The sequence below is a fragment of the Apostichopus japonicus genome, chromosome 7, assembly GCF_037975245.1.
Source record: "Apostichopus japonicus isolate 1M-3 chromosome 7, ASM3797524v1, whole genome shotgun sequence".
Lineage (NCBI taxonomy): Eukaryota > Metazoa > Echinodermata > Holothuroidea > Aspidochirotida > Stichopodidae > Apostichopus > Apostichopus japonicus.
The window spans coordinates 5,759,649-5,785,985 of record NC_092567.1 but is presented as its reverse complement, the minus strand read 5'-3'; the positions used below and the strand labels follow the sequence as shown (position 1 = coordinate 5,785,985).

The window sequence follows — 26,337 nt, the reverse complement described above, 5'->3', positions numbered from 1 at the left end:
CAAGTATTCCATGGACATTTTAGCTCGAGCCAACTGCAAAACAATTGAAGCGAACAAACAGATTGTTAGGCTATATTTCCATGTTGACTCTTTGTTAATTTAGCCTACCATGTGGTCAGAGATTTGTGGGGATTTAACCCAAACATAGTTTGTCGAGTGCACGTGTCTTTGTTGTCATCAAGCAGCTAACTCTGGTAGGCCATAGCAAGTGCTTTCCTCTCATAGTTGTAGCTACTGTATACGTTCGTGCATACGTAAATATTGGAATTCTCAAAATTGCTACATTTTTCATTCATTTATTAATAGAAGGAAAGACTGGCAAGCAAATTTACGGGATGTTAAGATGGATTATCGACGGGGATATCAAAACAAACATATTCGCGGCTTTTTACTAAACCTTTATTCCAAATGCGATCGTTTAGCAATTAATCGCTACACGGACACAGCCGTAATGTATATGTTTAATTCAAGTTGAGAGCTGAAATTTATTACGAGAAATCCCGACTTAGCAACTTTGGACATGCAGGATTTGAAATCATATTGTGGGAATCTCGCAATCCCGCGGCTAATGCGAACCTTGGAAACTACTTGAATTGTATCTGAATCCCTCTCTTAACTACTACTTGCAAGATTAGTGGTTACTCTAATACTTAATTTTTCAATATGACAGTTAAGCATCTCATCGAAAATCAAACAAAAATATTAAGTTAAAACTTCGACAGATAACAAGCGACCTTTTAACGCATGGGGGGTTGGGCACACAATTAGGATTTGGGAAACTTATCTTGTTAGGGCTGGCTTATAAAGGTTAGGGACAACTTCTCTATTAGGAAGTTGATTTAGATCAATAGAGAACAAAATTTGGAATTGATAATTTTATAAAAATTGCAAATTATATGCAAATTATAATATGCAAATTAGGATGTACTTTTGTTTTAATTGGAAAACACCAAAATACAATAAAATCACTAATGACTTCAAAATTGACTTCAAATTGTATGATACAGGTTCTTCTGGGGTTGCTCTTTCAGATGATACCTTATTTTCTGAAATCGGTTGAGGATTGACAGAGTTATGACTGATTTCATTTAGTACAAATGTTGTTTACTTTGTTTACTTTCTACAATTACAGCCTAACGTTGGCATAAGGTTAGGCCTAGCCTAGCCATTTTTGTAAACAAGAGCCCAAGGGCACTGTGGTTCCTTGCTTGGGTATATGACAATACACATAATATTATCAAGCAAGATTGGGCTCAAATAGTCCACGTAATTGTGGTCCTACATGTACCCATAAAGTAACCAACACTATAGCCAACACTTTTGTGATCACAAAATGTGATCGGATTTTTGATCAAAAGGCACTTTTGAGATCTAAATAATGCGTCGAAAATGTAAGAAATATAAGGTCACCTACAAGCGGGTCAACAGATATGATAACATTGGTGACCCCAGATGACATGACCTTTAAGTTTGAAAATGTTCCACCACCCCATTCACAACTTGTCCCAAAATATCAACCATGTCACACCTTGGCATTGGGATTTAATTGCACTAAATGTCTAAAAATTAACTTTGAACTTGTATACATAACTTCACACACAAAGGTCACCCGGAGGTCAACCAATTGACATTTTTGATCGGTGAGACCTAAATAGAGCATCAAAACTGTAAAAATTCAAACATTTTTTCTTTGCCCATTTTCTCCCCCCAAAATACCAGTTTTTTACCTTTGGTGACCTTGGATTACATGACCGCTAAGTTTGAGATATTCCCCTATACCATTTGCAACTTGTTCAAAAAAATCAACCTTGTCACACCTTGGCACTGGGAGTTATTGCATTAAATGTATGAAAATTAACTTTGACCTCATATAAGTTCACACACAAAGCTCATCCGGGGTAAACCTATTGACATTTATGATCAGAAGGTACCTTTAACATCTGAAAATAGCATCAAAACTGTAAAAATCCCCAAAACACGAAAAGGTCACCAGAGGTCAAATTGAGGTCAAAGGTCACCCACATGCGGGTCGACAATTGGATAACATTGAAGCAACTCCCAACCCTAACGGACAATTCGTCCTCAAGTTATCGCAAAAATACTAGTTTTATATCATTAATTGACCTTTGGTGACCTTGAATCACCTGACCGTTAAGTTTGAAAATATTACCCTATACCATTTGCAACTACTCCAAAAATATCAACCATGTCACACATTGGAACTGGGAGTTATTGTGTTAAATGTCTGAAAATTAACTTTGACCTCGTATAACTTCGCACACGAAGGTCACACGGGGGTCAACCTATTGACATTTATGATCAGAAGGTACCTTTGACATCTGAAAATAGCATCAAAACTGTAAAAATCCCCAATACACGTAAAGGTCACCAGAGGTCAAATTGAGGTCAAAGGTCACCCACATGCGGGTCGACAATTGGATTGCATTGAAGCAACTCCCAACCCTAACGGACATTTCGTTCTCAAGTTATCGCAAAAATACTAGTTTTTTATCATTAATTGACCTTTGTTGACCTTCGATCACATTACCGTTAAATTTCAAAATGTTCCCCTAACCAGTTCACAACTTGTCCCAAAATATCAACCTTGTCGCACATTGGCACCAGGAGTTATTGCAGTTTTAATATTTTGGGTTTTTGGACCATAACTGACCTTTGGTGACCTTTGTGGGCACCAAAAACAATAGGGATCTTCCTCTTACTATGCGCTATCCACCCACCAAATTTGATCATGATACATCTTTTCCTTATTAAGATATCGTGTACACAAGCCAAGCGTCACATACACACACACACACACACACACGCCAAGTTGAATGCATAGGTTCCTTGCTTTGCAAAAAGCAAGGAACCAAAAACGCTGTTGAACTTACAGTTTATGGGTCCTCAAAGGACCGAACCTTGATAAACTGGTTCTACCAGAAGGTCCTGGACCTCATCATGGTATCTGACCAATCGTCCCACATCTTTAGGGCCTATTGGGCCGTAATTTGGGACGCTGTGTGCAGCCCAGCCCTATTTGAAAGTGAAAGTCCATTGAGCTGTACAGTAAATACTTCAGTGTCACAGAATTGCGCAAGAACGGCGGTTGCTATCAACTTACAAAGGAATGCGAGGGCGCTATGCCATAACTATCAATTACAAATGTTGCAATGGCCTAAATATCTAAAATAAGAAAAAAAAATCAACGTACGTAGGTTGAAGCGTTCGGGAACGAGATTTTTCTCAAAAATGAACGGATTTGGACGATTTTGGTGTCAAATTACAGGAAATTTCAAGGTCATTTGCATTTTTCTCAGAGCTCTCTATAGATATATTCCTGAAATGCTCAGAATATGTTCAAAACATGTTAGGGTTTATACCAAATATAATGGGGGGGTTTGTTCAACTCTTATTTTCTGTCACGATTTTTATGAAGCGAACATAGATTTTTAGCCAAATTACGTCATTTTCAGATTGACTTTGACCTTTGAGCCCCACCCACTAAAAATATTTCACAGTTACCCCCCTTTTTATTTGTTTTATACACAAACGTATGGTCTTAGCTACATTTCAATACCTTAATGAATGCTGTAGGATGTAAGGTGGCTGAGTACTATTTTTTTTTAAATTCAATGATTATTTGGGTCGATATCGACCCACCAAATAAATAATTAAATGTAATGAAGTATACATCGTTACCTCATTAAGTATATACTATCGATGTGAAACTGTACCAAATCGATACACAATATGTATATTGATGGCTTGAAAATTAAACTAGTACTCATCTAATAAGCATAAAGCCTGTCTTATGCACATTTTGCTTTGTATGCAGATTTACAGACCAAAAATGTAATTGACATATTTTTCTTTGATAGTTTATTGTTATTAAAGGGTGTGATGCGAAGTCCCCGGAAGCTGCAGAATTTTTAGATAGGGTTGTCAGGAAGAAGCTTATAACCTCAAAATTGCACAGGACGTTTCTAAGAGCTCAAGCGGGGTCGAGGGGCTTTCTCTGGAATATATTTCAAGCCCATGGTTAGTTCCAGGAGGGGAAGCTACCTGAAGTTTTTGCATTTGGTGATATCCCTTGTTCTCTCGTAGCGAGTTTAAAGCACTACAATTCAATACAGATGTAATCAATAAATTATAGTTATCTATAATGTATTCCAAGCAAGCTGGTGGGGATCTGCTGGACTTAAGCTGCACCCTTTGGAGATATTTTTGTTCTCTTGAAGAAATTTTAAAACACATTAATCTATTTGTGAGAAGAACACACTTTACTGCGGGTTGTAGTGTTAGGAACTGGTTGGGGAGGGGGGGTGGTGTCAAAAGGGCGAAGCCTGTGAAAGCTGCTTCATTGTATTAGCCAAATTTAAAACTAACTTAGAATAGCTAAAACACAATGTTGCGTTTAGACTTAGATATTGGACATAAGTCAAGTCATATAAGTCAAACTATGCCTCAGAAGGTATCATTTGAAGTCTAAACTTCCCCTTTTTCTGGGGATAGACCACAGACCCCCCCCCCCCCCTCCTCCCCATATATGATGTTGGATTTGAAGACCCTCTGTTCCTGTACAAAACTGCAGAACGAATGTCTTATCTTTGCCTTTATAAAGTCGTGATGCTAATATTACATATTCGTATAGTTTGAGTACAATACATCTAGCACCAACAGTTCCGATACATTTTGGTCTCTATTTAGTTAACGCCTATTTTTTAATACACTTTGCAGCAATTTCAGAGAAACAAGAACTTCGTTTGCAGAACTTTGAAAAGAAGTTAATTAAAACTTCGCGACTTTAATCTGCAATCCAGATTGAAAGAATGATTTAAGCGGAGGTGTGGATATGTTTAAATGTGCTTTTATGGGGGGGGGGGGGTTGACAGCCTCCGAGGGGCAGAACATTACTTCAAACCTTACAGAATCATTGTCGCTCTGTAATTAAGTTTCCCAAAGTGTATGATGCCACTACTTTTCGGAAAGAGATTTAAAGCATCAATTGATGTGATGGCTATTCACAAAACATCTTATAAGACAGGGTTATCGAAAGAGCGAAATGAAAGGAACATGACTTATCTCTTAAATTAACCAAGCTTAGCGATAAGTGTTGTTACATTTCAATTATTTAGTTCATTGTTTAAGTAGTGTGTGCGCATTATAAGTCGTATAATTATTATTATTATTATTATTATTATTATTATTATCACAAGACTCTGTTCTGGGTGTCTCCTTCATATAAAATGGCAACCATATGTTGCTGATTCATTACTCTCCTGTATGTGAATCAAAAGCAATCAACAAGTCAACATACATTCACATAGTTCGTAAAGCCTTTTATTAAATGTAAGAAATGTTAAATGTGTCCATTATGACGTCATTGTGAAATACCTTTCACATTTCTTGATTTAAAGGATGATGGAATGGATCCAACTGGAATAGCGTCTGGCAGAACGTAATAATCAAACCTATGGATAGAAGTAGAGTAATCATCGTGTAAGATGTAGAAGACGTAGAGGAATGTCCTACTAGTCAGGTTTATTGTTTACTAAATCAATGAAGATAAACAAAGTAAACAACAAATAACAAGGAAATAAATCACATCTGATTGATCATTTTAACCGGAACTAATTATAATCACAAGTCTTGTGTTTCAACGAATCCAAGAAAATAAATTAGAATGGATATGGTAATGCAGATAATAATGATGATAGTTAGAACTGCTGTATGTAAATTGTACGTGATTGATAGTCATAGGCGTAAGAGCCCAATTTAATTAAGGGGGAGGGAGGGGGGGGGGCAGTAACGACTTGCCCTTAAAAAAATATAACCAACATTTTTCGCGCGTTCAACATGTTGATGTGCATATCATATATAGGCACGCATCGGTTATTACATCGTATGCCATCGTGTACCGTACGGTCCGTGAAAGTTGCGCAGTATAAAGCGGGATGCTAATGTAAACAACGAAATGTCTTATGCAGATTGAGAAAAAGCTTGGAGGGCCAATTATGTGAAAACTCTATTTTACATTAGTAGGGCAAGCTTAAAGGCGAATTAGTCGGTCAAGCTTAGAACTTTATGTTAATAACTAAGGAGATGTTTGTTTAAACTCAAGGGCGTAGGAACCGGGGGGCTGGGGGGGGGGGGGCGCCAGCCCCCAGTGAAAAATGTGGAGGGACGGAAGTATCATTCCGCCCCCCCCACTTCGCAAGTCAGAAAACCCCTTTTTCATTTCCAAATGAGAAAAAAAATCTCATTTGGAACACCAAATTGCATCTAAGGCCTGGTGAAAATATAAAATTAAGTTTACAAAATGGAGTGGGTGTTGAAGTGTGCTATATTGCACCAAATTGCATCTGAGGCTACCTGGAAATGCAAAAAATTCCAAAGGGGAGGGGGACACCCCCTCCCCTTAGACCCCTCCCCATGCCGGCCATCAGTCTTCAGCCCCCCCCCACTCAATAGTACCTTCCTACGCCACTGTTTAAACTATTGATTTCCTTTAGCTACATCATTGCAATTATTTTCTTTCAGTAGGTGCCCGAAAAGTCCTCATCATATTGCCCGAATATTCACCCCAAAAATGGTTGAGGGGTGGGGGGAGGCTGCACCCCCAGCCCCAGCCTCTTACGCCTATGTTGATAGTAATTGTAATATGCAGCCTATAGCTGTCCACATCATCAGCATTGGCAGAATTGTTTATATGTTAAACTTTACAATTAATTTAAACTTTTTCAAGCATAGCAAAGTACAACATTATACACAACAAACGGAGTAATACAGGTTCCTTGTAACAACCGCATGCTCTGATCACGTGGTTTACATCGTATGTTATTTTCGGTAAATTAATTTATTTTATAGTTCGTCTTCCTGAATCCTTCTCACTTTAATGAGAACTAAAATGTCTTTGATTGTTAGAGGTCACTGGTAAAATATAAAATATAAAATTATGAATCTTAAAGATGAAATATTGTTTTTTAATCTTAAAATAGTTTAAGATGCTACATATTAAATTTTAACTTAATGGCTGTATGACGAACCTGCAAACACTTGTAGTGAAAAGGAGAAAGAATGGAAAGGAGAGGGGTAGGAGGGTCGAGGACATAGCAACATTCTTTAATGGGTGCAACAACTGGTCCTCCCGGGTTATATTTCACATACATAAAATGTTATCATTACATGAAATATGCAGATATACCATAGTTATCTAAGTATTTATTCAATATCGACCTTCAACAATGTTATCACATTGTACGAGTTGTTATTTCGTCATTGATCCAAATCCAATTTTACAAAATTCAAGCATATTTTTGTGGAGTTGATAACAGTTTCCTTAACCATTACACGATCAAATTTTCGTCTTCAACTATATTCTCAGTGAAGAGCTGAATGTGTCTAAAATATCCGACGTCCTTCATACCAATGAATTGTTACTACTTCCTGTACTTTATTAAGAACTACACTAATACTATCTGTGTTGATCCGCAAAAGAACAATTTTATTAGAATATGCAGGCACGAACACTGACGGGCAGGGGAGAATGTGACTTTGATTGTACGAAAGAAACCACTAGACTGTCAAATTATCTGAAACCTCGCAAAATGAATACAATGTGCATTCCTTTCCACAAATGCAAGTATTTGAATGTTTTCAACAAAAGTTGTATTGATACCGTTACTTTTGAACTGCATTATTATTATTATTTTGAAGCCAAATAGAGATTTTTAGACATGAAAGCACTTGTTACAAAAACACAACAAGAGTGCACTTTAAATTACAAAGTAACTGGTAAGTTCCCTTAACAAATGGTAGCAACTTTCCAGGGTAACAAGAAGATGGGAGGAGTATGTGCTCAATCAATATCCCTTCCCCACGCCCACCCTTCTTACGGCTCCGTTGTCCTTGACACGGTAAATGGACGGTTTCATCGGAAACACTTGCAGTGAAGTCTACTCATAGTGCCTTTATACTGGTAACTTGAACTACAAGTAAATACACCAAAGATATATGGATCGTGTTGTGACATGTGCGTTTACAACTCTGGTTTTACCTCTTTTTCAGCAATCTAGTTTTTTATGTCATATCTTTTTAAATGTTATTATTTTCTGGCAAAACTATCAAATATCGACCACAAACAGATCTTGCATGGGGCCGATATAAATAAACCGGGCTGGTGGTAGGGGTAGAGGGAGGGTGTGAAACATTGAACCTTTGTGGTAGCATATGATTATTCATTATGATTGTTATGATTGCTATGAGTTTGGTGAAATACATAAATGTTGTTAAGGAGAAATTCGTTATAGCATCACCCTCCCCTTACACTACGGTGACTCATCAAGCCAAGCAGTATTTCAGTCCGTCTCAACTAACCCAAATGCCGAGACCTCAACACTAAAACCAGTATGTATTCTGTGAAAAGAACATTTGACAGCCCTGCTAATATGTTGTTCACTTCAAAACTAAGAGAAGGATAAAGTGAATATCAAACATATTATATTGTCTGTAAGATTCCTTAAGTCTACAAGTTGAGTTTGGCGAGCATGAAATGAAATTATCTGGATTAACCGGTAACAGATATTGCATAATAACCAATTAATATGTCTAGCTCTGTATCGTCCTACCTTATACCTGTATTCAGGGACGTAGCTAAGGCCTGATGATTGGGGGGTGTAGTGGCTAAAAATCCAACTGGATGGGCTTTGAAGCCAGAAAATTCCGACTGCTGCCTTGTACCCTCTCCCCCCCCCCCTCACCCCTGCGCTACTCGTGAACGATACGGTCAGTGGCAGTCAGACACCCCATTTTTCGCGACTGCACTTTTGTTCCAATCTTGTTTAGATACATTTGTACCCACTGGCACTCATTTCACAAACTTGTTAGCCCACCCCCCCCCCCACTCCTCCCAACCAAATATTTTTGTGAAAATTCGGGCAATATGCTGATAACTTTCCGGGCACCTACTGAAAGAAAGATAATTTGCAATGTGTTTTTAAAGGGTTTAACTTATATTATAATTACCAATAACATTGTTACGACTTTCCCAATATAATAACCAATATGGAAGGGTAATAACATGGAAAATGACTATGTTATTTGCATTCGATGTACAAACCGATGAATGCCTATATGATATGCACATTGGCATGTGGAACGCGCTGGGAGCGCGCGAAAAATTGTGGTTATATTTTTCGAGCAAGTCGTTACAGCCCCGTTACGGCCCCCCCCCCCCCCCCCCCCTTTAAGCGACGTCCCTGCCTGCATTGCACATCTCTTTGTAAGACACCACTCCGGCCAAAGGAAAGAAAATATATAGGTTACGTACCTTGTATCTAAATAGCATAATAAACGTATATTTATAGAACTGTTGCAATATTTACTTACATGTATGGAAATGGTTTTATTTACAATCGTTTGTTTTCTATATCTATTCATTGACTAGTTGAAAGATGCCCTTTGGAATATTTCATTTATATTTTTTTTATAATGTTAGGGCTATAGCGGACAAAACAACTCAATGTACACATGTAGGCAATATAACGGAAGTATTGCTGAACTTTTAATAATTCATATTGCTACAGCATTGAAAATGATTTATTTAAGGTTATATTTGAAGAAAAGGGGTCTTCCCGTTTAGACCCCTCCGAACGGACGCAAGTCATATTTGGAGCCCACCCCCAACCTTCCCCCACCTTCCCAAAGATAAAAATAGGACAAATGGTAGACACTATATGGTGCTGCAAAAAGTCATATTAATGTAAAAAAAAACATTTTTGCAGGCTAACCCCCCACCCCCCCACCCCCCCCCCCCCCCCTAAAAAATAAATGGTAGGCCTACAACTTATTTGGGTCTAAATCTAAACACATTTTATTCGAAAATTGATTTGGCCCAAAACGATTTTGGTCCTAAAAAATGGGAGGGGCGGGTTGGGGGGGGAGGGGCTCAATACAAGCCTTTGTTTGATATTTCAAGTTTGAAAGTAGAAAGTGATAACACCATTGTTTGAATGACGGTACAATCTCCCTTCGAAACATGTTCTGTTTACAATACAAGTTTTGTATGGGGTATGGATTTCAAACGCTTTCTCGCAATTCCATTCAGTAGTTCTGCGATACTTTGCAGGATTTTAGTTTCGTTCTTAAAAAAAAAAAAAAGTTATCAAATGAATATAATTTTCTAAATAATTACGACATGATGATCGACAATAAAAGGATTTATTACTTTGTCGCGGCAAAAAGTACATATTTAAATAATACCTTTCAAATACTTATGTTACTTGCTGTTCTACGATATTTCCGAGCTACCCATATTTGGTACAATCTCTTTTATTTAGATTCGGGCTCGAAGGAGACAAACCAAGGGCGATGACGATCATAGCTAATGCATTATGATTATTTCGGGAACTATATTTAATATCGCAGATTTGATTGGATGATATTAAGCTTTAATTTTTAGAGTTATCTAGTAATCTCGCACAATATTTTATACTGAAAGTAAATATTCAATACCGCTTTTAACCATCCTATTATTATTGTTTGGCTCATTGTTTGACACGCATAATATTATTCTCAATACGAACTTAATCACCCTGTTATTTGTGTTCCTGCTAAACAGTCAAACATATTTAATAAAATTCAACAGTGAAACACATAATGGTAACGATCCAGCAGTGTCCGTGTATGCAAGGCGTTTAATACCGTAATTTTCAAGTCTGTAGCTAAACAATGGGAATCATAAAACATATTTATATTAATAATACATTCACTCCCTTCTACCTATACTTAGATTGAGAGCTACAAAATAATACGTTATCTAGTCAGACTCCTACCAACGAGAAGTGCAACTTAACTTCAAGAAGATAACCTGAACATAACAAGAATCAGTCCTTCTTTAATTTATATTCATAACTTTGTGTTGTCTATAAACCCTCTCTATTGAAGTTTCCTTCAATAGGTTTCCATCTACGCATGTGGGGATATACATTCAACAACCTATGAGAGCAATTTTGGGTCAGGTCGATAACGCAGAAACTTGGAAAACGCGGAAATCGATAAACTGAGTTCGGTTATCGAGTACCGGGTTCAACGGTTTCCGCGTTATTGACCTTGCTATATAGCAAGGTCGAAAACGCGGAAACCGTGGAAACGAGAGGAATTTGTCAAAGGAGGGTAACAAAGTTTTTTTTGGTCGCATGTCAGCCTATATGCACACAGGAAGTGGTGCTGGTTTAAAGCTATTTCACTAAATATAGGTCGAAAACGCGGAATTCTTTACGTTTAAAATGGATGAGTTAGATTATATTGTCAAAAGGGTGAAGACGTTTTTTTCGAGCGCATTGCATCCAATAGGCGCCAGGAGGGATAGGGAAGGGTTTAGGTTTTATTTCACTAAATTCAGGTCGGAAATGCGGAAATGTTTTTTTTACAATGGCGGAACTAGAGGACCTTGTCTAGGCAGGGTAAAGAGTTTTCGGCGCATTTCAGTCAATATGCGCCAGGAAAGTGAGAGGGGTTGTAGGCTTTTTATTTTACTAAAATGCAGGTCGAAAACGCGGAAATGTTTTTAACAAATGCTGAACTAGAGGAGTTTGCTAGGAGGGAGGGACAAAAGTGTTTTTTGGCGGCGCATTTCAGCCAATATGCACCAGCAAAGTTGTGGGGAGATGGGTTGAGGCTTTTTTTCAATAAATGCAGGTCGAAAACGCTGAAATTGTTACAATGGCGCAACTATAGAGAATCTTTTCAAGAGAGGGTGAAAAAGTGTTTGCCAAAATGCGCAAGGAAGGATTAAGGGTGTGATGTCCGGGCACGGAGCTGAAATGCTGACTAAAATTAGCTGAAGACGAAGACGAAAATCCGTAATATAAAAACACACACTGACGAAAGTCCGTAGTAAAGTAATAAAACAACTTGTATTTACAGAGATATTTACACCGTTCCTCCCTAAAACACGAAAAACAAGGAAACAAAATAACCGTAGTATGATACACTCTAAACGCTATAGAATGGTTATATACTCGAAACGTACTCGTATAAACGTACTCGTAGGTCACAAATGGTGATAATTTAGCTCGTAAATACCGTGTTGGCTTGTAGGCTTTCAACACCCGAAAACATAAAAATAACTTTTCTATGGAAGGCCGAATAAGCAACTCTGCCACTACACCGGCCCCTTAATTGTACAAACTAAGCAAGTTTGACATTACCCTAAACATTTTCTGGTAGAACAATGAATAATACAACAAGGATAATAAACTAAACATTTTTTTAAAAAGCAAACTAGCACACTTATTTCCAAACATGTAGAAAAAGCATAGTAAAAAAAAAAAAAGTTCTCAAACAAAATAACAGCTCAAAAACTTAATCGTTTGCTTACAAATTACATGATTAACTTTGTGTTTACAAAAGAGATAATTACAGTACTGTGATCGCTTAACTATCGTACAAAAATTTTCAACGATCGCAGAATTTCGAATAATATCGCATAATATCGCGCAATTTCGCACAAGTTCGTACACGAAACTTTCAACGAAATTTCGCACAATTCTACGCATGTAAAAATCGTACATTTGACCACAGGAATGTGTGCTTAATGAAGCAGAGAATTAACTGTGAACGGGCGAGGTGAAAGATTAGAATTTTCGGAGCCGTTCCAATAAAGATGTCGAAAAAGAATCAATGAAATGAAAAGCATATAGGCGTTCACTGGTCGAGGGCCAGTGGTTTTCCGCGTTCGCGGAATATCGCGGTAAAATGCGGAATTCATGAAATCTTGAAAAGCGAAAAACACGGAATTTGTTTTTCCCACCGATGCTTCTTTAAAAATGTATTTTCATGTGTGAATCAATTCACTTCAAAAACGGGCAAAGTAATTTACCGGTAAAAAGAAAAATCGAAGTTAAAAACAGTCAATTCATCCAGTCAGCATGCAAACATTTACAGTACCGCTCCCGTATAAGGATCGTATAAAAGCGTATTTAAACAAGTACAACAGAGCATTAACTCGTTGATAAAAGGAAATGCTATTTTTTTGTGCTCGATGAATGTAGATTAAAGTGGCCGAAAGAATTAGTGAGATGTTTGAAACAGCCATTTCCTACATCGTACTTAGCGCATGATGCTGTGATAACTGTTAATGATATATCTAGAAGGAAAGAGGACGATGGTACAGTGTTTTCCCATATAATGTTTTAATAAGGAAACTATTCAATGGTCTTTATTCTCCTTTTCTAACATAAAGGTTGTGTTACATGAAGGAAAAATTCAGCTTAAATTCATTTTTAAACTGTTGGGAAGATTTTGAAGAAATGATAAACTTATAAAGGGCGTTTGATGCAGTGCTAGGTGGAAAACATGTTCCTCGTCTGCATCCGCTTTTTTGTGTAGGTTTTTGTCGTCCTTTTTTGCTGTAAAGTATTGAACGAGATCAACATGTATTTTGCTTGGTCTATAACACCTGTCGCTACAGTGCTTAGGTTCAAACATTTGACAGTTTAATTTCGCCAATAGCCTAGCCCTTTGTTGGATTTGTATTTCAAGCACAAGAAATCGTGTTTCAAATGATGGATTTTGAAGCTCAACGATTATTAAAATGCTTACCGTAAAATGCAGATGATGTTCAAACAACACATTTCGTATATATTCCAATAAAGATCCGTGACGGAGGATAAACGGAAGTGCGTACGAACTACGATGATGGTAAAAAACTGGCAAATTTAGACATGTTTTATTCTCACTCAGTAAGCCTTATTGATGAAAATTAGAAACTACATGTACATTAACGTTTTAGATGTTGAAAATACGATCTTTTATATTTAGGAGGATACAAAAGATTTAGAACACCCAAACAATCCCCCTTCCCGACCACCTCAGAAAAAAAAAGAAACGTCTTGAAATGAACCATAGGCTCACAGTGCATTGACACAAAAGTTATTTAATAACAGCTAGCTCTACACAGATTGTTTACATGTGTGTCGCCAGACAGTACAGTACTGCACCAGACATCATTTGCATATTACACCAAAAGGCGGAATTCCTTAGCCTTGTATCAGATGTAGCTGGCTAACAACAGGTGCACAGTTAAAATACCCTGGACGGACGGCCGACATGCAATGTTTGTTGGGGGTGATTGACAGTTGCTTTGTTACAGAAAGACGCAGCCTTTTGTTTAGTTGAAACATTGCATTTTTTTAAAGTCTAAACCATAACGAGTTATGGGCGCGGGGCCTGGGTTGATCCCCCCCCCCCCTACCCCGCAACAACCTCTATGGCTGTAAGCAGTTCTCATTACCGACTGAAAAAGGTCACTCATGACTCATGCACAAATACCCCGTTCCCACTGGCATAGCGGCAAACCTTGGAAAACATCCGAACCAGGTTATTGCAATAGAGGATACGAGCAGCGATCGACAGCTATGCAGTGAGATTTCGCGGGTGCATATATCATCCAAGCAGCGCACACACACGCTATTTTCTACCGGGGCTTTCCCGATGCGGCCAACGTTTACCACCTTTGAAAAAGTCAATGCACTGGGCAGGGAAATCATTGTTCGTATCTGAAGCGCAATATTTTGAGTGGTACGACTTTTCGCGGGGGTTAAGTAAAAAAAAAATCTTTCATAGTTTCCAAAATGAAAAAAAAAATCAATGGATAAAACCTAAATATAATCATATCAATTATATCTAGCAGATATGCCGACTTTGTGTGCGTACAATGTTCCAACAACTCTGGAAAAAAATTTGTTCGCTCACTCTACCCAAAAGAAATATTTGACCCCTAACACAAAATGGTTGGGCTGGGATCGATGTCCGTACCATTGTACTGTACCATTGGACTAAACATAGATGTAAAAACTTTTCTTGGCAAGTTGCCAACAAGAAATTCCACTGCAGTGTATTTTGCTAGTATTGCATGGTGTGTAGGCTAAACGCTTTTCTTTCCCATACATACAGATGTCTGGAGCGTTTTCGACATATTATTTTCGTCGCACCAAATGCCAAGCAATGCGAATACTTCATTTTCCGACCACATACTCTACTCTGTCAACTTCTGCGACATATTGTACAGGAATATATCGATAATAATAATAATAATGGCCTTTCCGGTTATCTGGACGTCTTCAAGAAAGCAACTCAAACTTTATACTGTATGTATTCGGATATACACGGACAGCTGTACATTGTGTACTACTCAGCAATGCCTTACGTAATTCCTTCATTCTCGCTGCATTGGTCCATTATACACATGCACAACCAGCATGAAAATAGACACAGTTTATGTCGATACAGAAATAAGCAAGCGGCGGAAACCAAAACTGATAATATCCATCGTATCTTTTACACCCAAAGGCAATAGTTTATTTACATTGGTCATCGTTTACCCGGGCTTAGCTGTTATAACCCCACCTCTCACGAGGGGCTTGATCAAGCTCGGGCTTGGAATTCCACTATCCTTATTCCCATCTTCAGACCGATATTTTCTCATACGTTACCGATATTTACCAACTACCAACAATCGCCTCAACAGAGTGACCATCACTTCCCTTCACCCGTCCCCAAAATAAAACGACCTTGCGACTAAAACTACCTAATACGCCGATAAGTATAGTGAACAGCGCTAGCCCTGTACACAGCACAGCACGTGTCTTCCTTGCATGGATCTTGCTATGACTAGCTAATATATACAGTACTGTGATCGCTTAACGATCGTACAATTTCGAAGAAACGATATTCTGCGATTTTTTACGATTTTATTCGACGTTATTCGAAATTATGCGATTTTGCGCGATTTAAAAAATCGTTGAAAAATTCGGACAAAAATTTTTGTACGAAATTCGCACAATTATTCACGGTTTTTGCGGTCAGTTTTACAACGTACAAAATCGCACAAAATCGTTGAATAGGCCTTTTAGAATTACAACAGTCGCTTTTTGATATTACGTGTGTTCAAAGTATACAACACAACTTTCATCTATGGTTCAAAGCACTTAGTTACGAGACTCAATGTCATACATTCAATATGCACAGTGTACAGTACCGCTCACGTATAACTGGACATGTGTACGCGCACATGATCGTGTAAAGACGTATATTAACAAGTACAATCGCGATTTAACTCGTTGACAAATAAATTGCCGTGTAGACACCTCGTATAATCCATGTTCGAGTTTCTACGCAGGAAATGCTATTGTGCTTAATTAATAGGATTGAAGTCGCAGAAAGAATTTGAAAACCTAGAAGAAAAAATAAAGTGTTACTAGGCCTAAGCGTTTCTTGTGTCAAATTTTTATATAATTTACCGTTGGCTCCAACTGAATGAAAAAGAAAAAAATTCCACCCAACCACTGAAAAGAAAAAAAAAACCACCCAACAACTTTGAGTTTGAAGAAGGGCCGGTTAAAAACAAAATAGTTTCTCGTCCGCGCAATGGGCCTCCTTTTTCCTGATTCCCGAGTTTCTATTCGGATTACAAGAAATCTAAACTATCCTTAAAAATTATTTTGTAAAGGTTGCCACATATTCCAAACTAGTATTAACGCATGAAAAGAAGAAAAATGGCCGCCCGTTTTTTCAGATCTCAGTACGAAAAACATGTATTTTATTTGGATAATAGAACAATTTTCGTAAATGTGGTTAAGTTAATATTTTCCTACCCTAGCTATATGTCGATTTTATAAAACCTTCATGAAAACAGACTTTTTTGAAAATGGATTTTGAAGCTGTCAAAATTTAACAAATGCTTACCGTTAAGTACTGACGTCAAACAATACATTTCGTATATATTCCGATAAAGATCCACAAAGGATAACAATGCTAAGTAGAGCTTACTAAAGAGAGATAGAAACTGCATGTACATGGTCATTTTAAGTATCCAAGTACTGTACTATACAAAGAGATTGAGTTCACCGAATCACCCCTTTTCCCTACCACCTGAGGAAAACCGTCTTCTATAAAATATAATACCGTACAGTACTTAACATTTGATACAAAAGTTACTTCTACAACAGTATGTGTCCCAATAAGTTTTAAACGCACAGAAAAGTACCATTAATAATTTGCATGTTACACTAAAAGTTACACTGGGCGTCAAGATGGCGGGAAAATGTTACATCGTGTTCAATGTATTGAGTCGTTCCCACGGTGCAATGAACTTGGGCAAGTTGCCAAGTTCGAATGTCGATGACCTACTTATCTTCCGTGACCAATGTCATTGGGAATTACGTGTGTAAAATCTCGGGTTTTCCACGTGTTATATATATACATATATAGAAGTTTTACGTAAGCGGAGCGAATTCGGGCGGCCCGTTATTGTGAGGAAGCACTTATCTAAGCATCAATATTTGTGAAAAGTATCGAACGGTTTTTCTTCAGAAAATATTTTTGACTAGTAATTGGAAACTCAATGTATTAAGAAGTACTGGGTCTAAACATTATCACTGCATTTTGGGGGAAGCCAGATCTTCAAGTTCAAATATTGTTTTTTTTTTAATTTAAGTTTATCGTAGTTTTCTTGCGAGGTGTATACGGCGTAACTTTCAATGTAGGCTTTTTGATCATATAGCCTACCCTGTATGTCATTCTGCGTGATCTCGTTATCGAATGAGTTACGGTATTGTCTTAGTGGAGAAACATTCAGACTGTCCCCGAATATGTTCGTCATTTTTTTTGGGGGGGGGAAGGGGGTGGCACAACAATTCTTGTGTGGGTAGGGGCCCGTTCCCCGTGCCATCCCGTTTTACAGTGCCGTAATTTAATAACGTCGTACGTGGTCTCATTTCGTGAACAAGAATTTTTTACTATTTTGGTAAACAATGTCCCAAAGACTCCCAGGGTCCCTTTAACCACCTGTTAGCTCATCCTGCTGCAGTGATTGGATATTAAGTACGCGCGTTCCTCGCTTTTCCTCAGGTAGGCCTACCTCCGTAGGCATTCTGGGGAAAACAAACATTCTGGACGTCAGTAGTATATATATTAGCTAGTTATAGCAAGATCCTTGCAAGGAAGACCGTGCTGTAATGTGTACAGGGCTAGCGCTGTTCACTATACTTATCGGCGTAGTAGGTAGTTTTAGTCGCAAGGTCGTTTTATTTTGGGGACGGGTGAAGGGAAGTGATGGTCACTCTGTTGAGGCGATTGGTAGTTGGTAAATATCGGTAACGTATGAGAAAATATCGGTCTGAAGATGGGAATAAGGATAGTGGAATTCCAAGCCCGAGCTTGATCAAGCCCCTCGTGAGAGGTGGGGTTATAACAGCTAAGCCCGGGTAAACGTTGACCAATGTAAATAAACTATTGCCTTTGGGTGTAAAAGATACGATGGATATTATCAGTTTTGGTTTCCGCCGCTTGCTTATTTCTGTATCGACATAAACTGTGTCTATTTTCATGCTGGTTGTGCATGTGTATAATGGACCAATGCAGCGAGAATGAAGGAATTACGTAAGGCATTGCTGAGTAGTACACAGTGTATAGCTGTCCGTGTATATCCGCATACATACAGTATAAAGTTTGAGTTGCTTTCTTGAAGACGTCCAGATAACCGGAAAGGCCATTATTATTATTATTATCGATATATTCATGTACAATATGTCGCAGAAGTTGACAGAGTATGTGGTCGGAAAATGAAGTATTCGCATTGCTTGGCATTTGGTGCGACGAAAATAATATGTCGAAAACGCTCCAGACATCTGTATGTATGGGAAAGAAAAGCGTTTAGTCTACACACCATGCAATACTAGCAAAATACACTGCAGTGGAATTTATTGTTGGCAACTTGCCAAGAAAAGTTTTTACATCTATGTCTAGTCCAATGGTACAGTACAACGGTACGGACATCAAGCCCAGCCCAACCATTTTGTGTTAGGGGTCAAATATTTCTTTTGGGTAGAGTGGGCGAACAAATTTTTTTCCAGAGTTGTTGGAACATTGTACGCACACAAAGTCGGCATATCTGCTAGATATAATTGATATGATTATATTTAGGTTTAATCCATTGATTTTTTTTTTCATTTTGGAAACTATGAAAGATTTTTTTTTTACTTAACCCCCGCGAAAAGTCGTACCACTCAAAATATTGCGCTTCAGATACGAACAATGATTTCCCTGCCCAGTGCATTGACTTTTTCAAAGGTGGTAAACGTTGGCCGCATCGGGAAAGCCCCGGTAGAAAATAGCGTGTGTGTGCGCTGCTTGGATGATATATGCACCCGCGAAAATCTCACTGCATAGCTGTCGATCGCTGCTCGTATTCTCTATTGCAATAACCTGGTTCGGACGTTTTCTAAGGTTTGCCGCTATGCCCGTGGGAACGGGGTATTTGTGCATGAGTCATGAGTGACCTTTTTCAGTCGGTAATTGTGATCAACACAACGGACAGCCATTCCGTATCAACTCGAGAACTGCTTACAGCCATAGAGGTTGTTGCGGGGGAGAGGGGGGGGGGAGATCAACCCAGGCCCCGCGCCCATAACTCGTTATGGTTTAGACTTTAAGAAAATGCAATGTTTCAACTAAACAAAAGGCTGCGTCTTTCTGTAACAAAGCAACTGTCAATCACCTCCAACAAACATTGCATGTCGGCCGTCCGTCCAGGGTATTTTAACTGTGCACCTGTTGTTAGCCAGCTACATCTGATACAAGGCTAAGGAATTCCGCCTTTTGGTGTAATATGCAAATGATGTCTGGTGCAGTACTGTACTGTCTGGCGACACACATGTAAACAATCTGTGTAGAGCTAGCTGTTATTAAATAACTTTTGTGTCAATGCACTGTGAGCCTATATGGAACATTTGAAGACGTTTCTTTTTTTTTCTGAGGTGGTCGGGAAGGGGGATTGTTTGGGTGTTCTAAATCTTTTGTATCCTCCTAAATATAAAAGATCGTATTTTCAACATCTAAAACGTTAATGTACATGTAGTTTCTAATTTTCATCAATAAGGCTTACTGAGTGAGAATAAAACATGTCTAAATTTGCCAGTTTTACCATCATCGTAGTTCGTACGCACTTCCGTTTATCCTCCGTCACGGATCTTTATTGGAATATATACGAAATGTGTTGTTTGAACATCATCTGCATTTTACGGTAAGCATTTTAACAATCGTTGAGCTTCAAAATCCATCATTTGAAACACGATTTCTTGTGCTTGAAATACAAATCCAACAAAGGGCTAGGCTATTGGCGAAATTAAACTGTCAAATGTTTGAACCTAAGCACCGTAGCGACAGGTGTTATAGACCAAGCAAAATACATGTTGATCTCGTTCAATACTTTACAGAAAAAAGGACGACAAAAACCTACACAAAAAAGCGGATGCAGACGAGGAACATGTTTTCCACCTAGCACTGCATCAAACGCCCTTTATAAGTTTATCATTTCTTCAAAATCTTCCCAACAGTTTAAAAATGAATTTAAGCTGAATTTTTCCTTCATGGACCACAACCTTTATGTTAGAAAAGGGGAATAAAGACCATTGAATAGTTTCCTTATTAAAACATTATATGGGAAAACACTGTACCATCGTCCTCTTTCCTTCTAGATATATATCATTAACAGTTATCACAGCATCATGCGCTAAGTACGATGTAGGAAATGGCTGTTTCAAACAACTCTCTAATTCTTTCGGCCACTTTAATCTCCATTCATCGAGCACAAAAAAATAGCATTTCCTTTTATCAATGAGTTAATGCTCTGTTGTACTTGTTTAAATACGCTTTTATACGATCCTTATACGGGAGCGGTACTGTAAATGTTTGCATGCTGACTGGATGAATTGACTGTTTTTAACTTCGATTTTTATTTTTACCGGTAAATTACTTTCATGCCCGTTTTTGAAGTGAATTGAGTCACACATGAAAATACATTTTTAAAGAAGCATCGGTGGGAAAAACAAATTCCGTGTTTTTCGCTTTTCAAGATTTCATGAATTCCGCATTTTACCGCGATATTCCGCGAACGCGGAAAACCACTGGCCCTCGTCCAGTGAGCGCCTATATGCTTTTCATTTCATTGATTCTTTTTCGACATCTTTATTGGAACGGCTCCGAAAATTCTAATCTTTCACCTCGCCCGTTCACAGTTAATTCTCTGCTTCATTGAGCACACATTCCTGTGGTCAAATGTACGATTTTTATATGCGTAGAATTGTGCGAAATTTCGTTGAAAGTTTCGTGTACGAACTTGTGCGAACTTGTGCGATATTACGCGATATTATTCGAAATTCTGCGATCGTTGAAAATTTTTGTACGATAGTTAAGCGATCACAGTACTGTACTACTGACGTCCAGAATGTTTGTTTTGCCCAGATTCCCTACGGAGGTAGGCCTACCTGAGGAAAAGCGAGGAACGCGCGTACTTAATATCCAATCACTGCAGCAGGATGAGCTAACAGGTGGTTATAGGGACCCTGGGAGTCTTTGGGACATTATTTACCAAAATAGTAAAAAATTCTTGTTCACGAAATGAGACCACGTACGACGTTATTAAATTACGGCACTGTAAAACGGGATGGCACGGGGAACGGGCCCCTACCCACACAAGAATTGTTGTGCCACCCCCCTCCCCCCAAAAAATGACGAACACATTCGGAGACAGTCTGAATGTTTCTCCACTAAGACAATACCGTAACTCATTCGATAACGAGATTACGCAGAATGACATACAGGGTAGGCTATATGATCAAAAAGCCTACATTGAAAGTTACGCCGTATACACCTCGCAAGAAAACTACGATAATCTTAAATGAAAAAACAATATTTGCACTTGAAGATCTGGCTTCCCCCAAAATGCAATGATGTTTAGACCCAGTACTTCTTAATACATTGAGTTTCCAATTACTAGTCAAAAATATTTTCTGAAGAAAAACCGTTCGATACTTTTCACAAATATTGATGCTTAGATAAGTGCTTCCTCACAATAACGAGCCGCCCGAAATTCGCTCCGCTTACGTAAAACTTCTATGTATATATATAACACGTGGAAAACCCGAGATTTTACACACATAATTCCCATTGACATTGGTCACGGAAGATAAGTAGGTCATCGACATTCGAACTTGGCAACTTGCCCAAGTTCATTGCACCGTGGGAACGACTCGATACATTGAACACGATGTAACATTTTCCCGCCATCTTGACGCCCAGTGTAACTTTTAGTGTAACATGCAAATTATTAATGGTACTTTTCTGTGCGGTTAAAACTTATTGGGACACATACTGTTGTAGAAGTAACTTTTGTATCATATGTTAAGTACTGTATGGTACTATATTTTATAGAAGACGGTTTTCCTCAGGTGGTAGGGAAAAGGGGTGATTAGGTGAACTCAATCTCTTTGTATAGTACTTGGATACTAAAAATGACCGTGTACATGCAGTTTCTATCTCTCTTTAGTAAGCTCTACTTAGCATTGTTATCCTTTGTGGATCTTTATCGGAATATATACGAAATGTATTGTTTGACGTCAGTACTTAACGGTAAGCATTTGTTAAATTTTTGACAGCTTCAGAGTCCATTTTCAAAAAGGCCGTGGCTATTCTTACAACTAGTCGTAATAATTATTTATAAACTATTCTTACGACAAAGGCGAATTCAAGCACAGTTAAGTAAATAAAGCAACTGCGCATGTAGTAGGCGTAACCCTAACTTTAACCCTGAACCCCAATCCTAACCCTAACACTAACCCTAACCGAAAATTATTGTTACTCCTGGTCGTAAAAATATTACTCCTGTCATAAAAATAGCAACTGCGCATGCGTAATCGGAAATTATTCTTACGAACAGCCATAAGAATAGCCACTTTGTTTCAAAAAAGTCTGTTTTCATGAAGGTTTTATAAAATCGACATATACTGTAGCTAGGGTAGGAAAATATTAACTTAACCACATTAACGAAAATTGTTCTATTATCCAAATAAAATACATGTTTTTCGTACTGAGATCTGAAAAAACGGGCGGCCATTTTTCTTTTCATGCGCTAATACTAGTTTGGAATATGGGGCAACCTTTACAAAATAATTTTTAAGGATAGTTTAGATTCTTGTAATCCGAATAGAAACTCGGGAATCAGGAAAAAGGAGGCCCATTGCGCGGACGAGAAACATGTTTTGTTTTTAACCGGCCCTTCTTCAAACTCAAAGTTGTTGGGTGGAATTGTTTTCTTTTCCATTCAGTTGGAGCCAACGGTAAATTATATAAAAAATTGACACAAGAAACGCTTAGTAACACTTTATTTTTCCTTCTAGGTTTTCAAATTCTTTCGGCGACTTCAATCCTATTGATTAAGCACAATAGCATTTCCTGCGTAGAAACTCGAACATGGTTTATACGAGGTGTCTACACGGCAATTTATTTGTCAACGAGTTAAATCGCGATTGTACTTGTTTATGTACGTCTTTACACGATCATGTGTGCGTACACATGTCCAGTTATACGTGAGCGGTACTGTAGACTGCATATTGAATGTATGACATTGAGTCTCGTAACTAAGTGCTTTGAACCATAGATGAAAGTTGTGTTGTATACTTTGAACACACGTAATATCAAAAAACGACTGTTGTAATTCTAAAAGACCTATTCAACGATTTTGTGCGATTTTGTACGTTGTAAAACTGACCGCAAAAACCTTGAATAATTGTGCGAATTTCGTACAAAAATTTTCGTCCGAATTTTTCAACGATTTTTTAAATCGCGCAAAATCGCATAATTTCGAATAACGTCGAATAAAATCGTAAAAAATCGCAGAATATCGTTTCTTCGAAATTGTACGATCGTTAAGCGATCACAGTACTGTAGGTCTTCACGACCTTTACCCAAGGGCGCTTGGCTCACCTTGGTAGCTACATGCATTATTACATTGAACAAAGGAATGCAAAACTTGGCTAAATACTCAACTGAAAGTAAGTCAAAATGTCAGGTTAACATAAAAATAGTAAGAAATTTCACATGGAGAGGTGAATTTAGATCAGATCAGACCTTCACAGTCTTTATCCAAGGGCGCTAGGCTCACCTTGGCACATACATAGAGCAAGCTTTATTCATCAGCCTCTAATAACAGGCACAGTTTGGCTATTGGCCGCTCTAATTCACTGGAAGCAGTTTTTACCTTTACCCGCCTAACCTCTCCCATTTGATCTGACAATACTGAGGTGATACGTCCCATCAACCAAGAATTTCTCGGGGCGTTATCTTCTACTATCAAAACTATGTCTCCAGGCTCAAAGTTCCTCTTTGGTTTAAGCCATTTTTGACGCTGCTGAAGTTGAGGTAGGTATTCCCGAAGCCATCTCTTCCAAAAGAGGTCGGCAAGAAACTGCGCTTGTCTCCAACGTCATCGCACGTAGACATCTGTCTTGACGAGGACTCCAGGTGGGAGATTAGGTTTGCCTTTCAGAAGAAGTAAGTGGTTTGGTGTCAGGGGTTCCACATCGTTGAGATCGAGGGACACAGTAGTTAAAGGAAGACTGTTTGTTGCCTCCACCTCACACAAAAAGGTTTGCAAACTCTCATCACTTAATGTTTGTGACCGCAATAGAACATTTAGGATCTGTCTCACAGTTCTGATTTGACGTTCCCAGACTCCACCATAGTGTGAACCAGTTGGTGGGCTGTATTTCCAGTCAACATTGACTTGTAACATTTCACTTCGAATCTTTGAGTCATTCCATTCTTGAATACTCCGTTTCAACTCTCGATCTGTTGCCACCAAATTGGTTCCATTATCAGACCAAATTTCACTAACTTGTCCTCTCCTAGCGATGAATCTACGGAGTGTATTGATACAGGAATCGGTGTCGAGAGCATGTGCTACCTCCAAGTGTACTGCACGTATTGCAAAACATGTGAAGACCACTCCGTATCTTTTCACTAACGAACGTCCCTGTTTGACATTGAAAGGTCCGAAGAAATCCACGCCCACTCTTGTAAAGGGTGGCTCATCAGGAGTAATACGAGAAGTCGGTAAATCAGCCATCTTTTGTTCACCAGCCTTTGCTCGCAAACGCCGACATGTTACACACTGGTTAATACATTTACGTACCAGTGCATGTGCACTCACAACCCAATACTTTCTTTGCAGATGCGACAGAGTCAGGGCTCTTCCTCCATGGTGTAACTGTGTATGGATTTCTCTCATTATCATCTCGGATACAATAGATTTCTTGGGAAGGATGTACTGATGTTTCTCACATTCAGGCATGGCTGACCGACTGAGTCGTCCTCCCACTCTCAGCACTCCATCTTTGTATCTCGGATCCAGTAGATAGGGCTTCTTTTCTTAACTGATCCGCCCTTAGAGTTGTCTCGTAAGGAAGCAATTTCATCAGGAAATGCTTGATTCTGAACAAATTTCACAACTGAAACTTCTGCTTCTTCCAAGTCGGAGACAGACAAATTCATTTTGAATCTCCTTTGTCTGGCATGTCTCATTTTCTCATCTATTTCCATTGGCTCTTGACCCTTCAAACTCTTACGAAGATCACTCAGCTGCTTTAGTACTGACATCAGTTTCAACATCCATGCAATGTGACACTTGAGCTTGAACCAGCTTGAGTACTTGCTGATCAACTCATTCATGGTGTTTTGGGCTACGTTGGTAGACGTAGCAGCAACCGTTGCCGTCTTTTTAACCTCTGGGTCTTTCAAAGATATATCTCGTTCAAATTTCTGTCTTAAGGGCCACTCGTTCTCATGCAGCCAAAGAAAATCTGGTCCAAGGATCCACCTACAGTATGGCATCGTATTAGGTCGTCTGCATACAGACCTCTCGATGCGTCATCAGCTGGGTTTTCTGAAGATTCCAATTACGACCATTGACTTGGCTGGGAAGTGTCAGTAATAATGGCAACCCTGTTGGCTACAAAAGTATGGTATCTCGCTGAACTATTACTGACGTATCGAATTACTGAGGTACTGTCTGTCCAAAATGTCACACTGTCCAGTTTGATATGCAGGTCTCTCTCCAACGATTTGAAGAGTCTCACAGACACTGTAGCCGCTGTGAGTTCTAACCGTGGGATGGTGATTTGTTTGAGGGGGGCGACCCTTGCCTTCCCCATCACAAATGCGCAATGAATTTGGTTTTCTTCATTCACGAAACGAACATATGCAGCAACACCATATCCGCTTTCACTAGCATCACTGAAAAGGTGTAGCTGGGTGTTTCTGACATTGTCATAACCATCTGACTTGAGACATCTGTTGACCTTGAAGTCTTTCAACTTTGGCAATTCTAACAGCCATCTTTTCCAACATTTCAGATGCTCGTCTGGTATATCGTCATCCCAAGCCAATTTCATTTTGCAAAGGTCTTGGAGAATTCTTTTTGCAACTAACACAAATGGGGCG

The 26,337-nt window shown here is 38.6% G+C and overlaps 2 protein-coding genes across 10 annotated transcripts in view; one reads left to right on the top strand and one right to left on the bottom strand.

Annotated features, from left to right (window-relative positions):
• The window catches only part of LOC139970045 (uncharacterized), a 289,538-nt gene that overhangs the window by 191,423 nt on the left and 71,778 nt on the right, over positions 1-26,337 (bottom strand). For 7 of the 8 annotated variants that reach the window (XM_071975640.1, XM_071975643.1, XM_071975637.1 and 4 more), the window contains one exon: positions 5,395-5,471. The exons of the other annotated variant lie outside the window; for it this stretch is intronic. In XM_071975640.1, the coding sequence (XP_071831741.1) occupies positions 5,395-5,471 (77 nt within the window). The remainder of the gene's footprint in view (positions 1-5,394; positions 5,472-26,337) is intronic. 8 annotated transcript variants of the gene reach the window in all.
• LOC139970080 (uncharacterized) overlaps positions 1-26,337 on the top strand; it is a 496,120-nt gene that overhangs the window by 427,971 nt on the left and 41,812 nt on the right. The window lies entirely within an intron of this gene.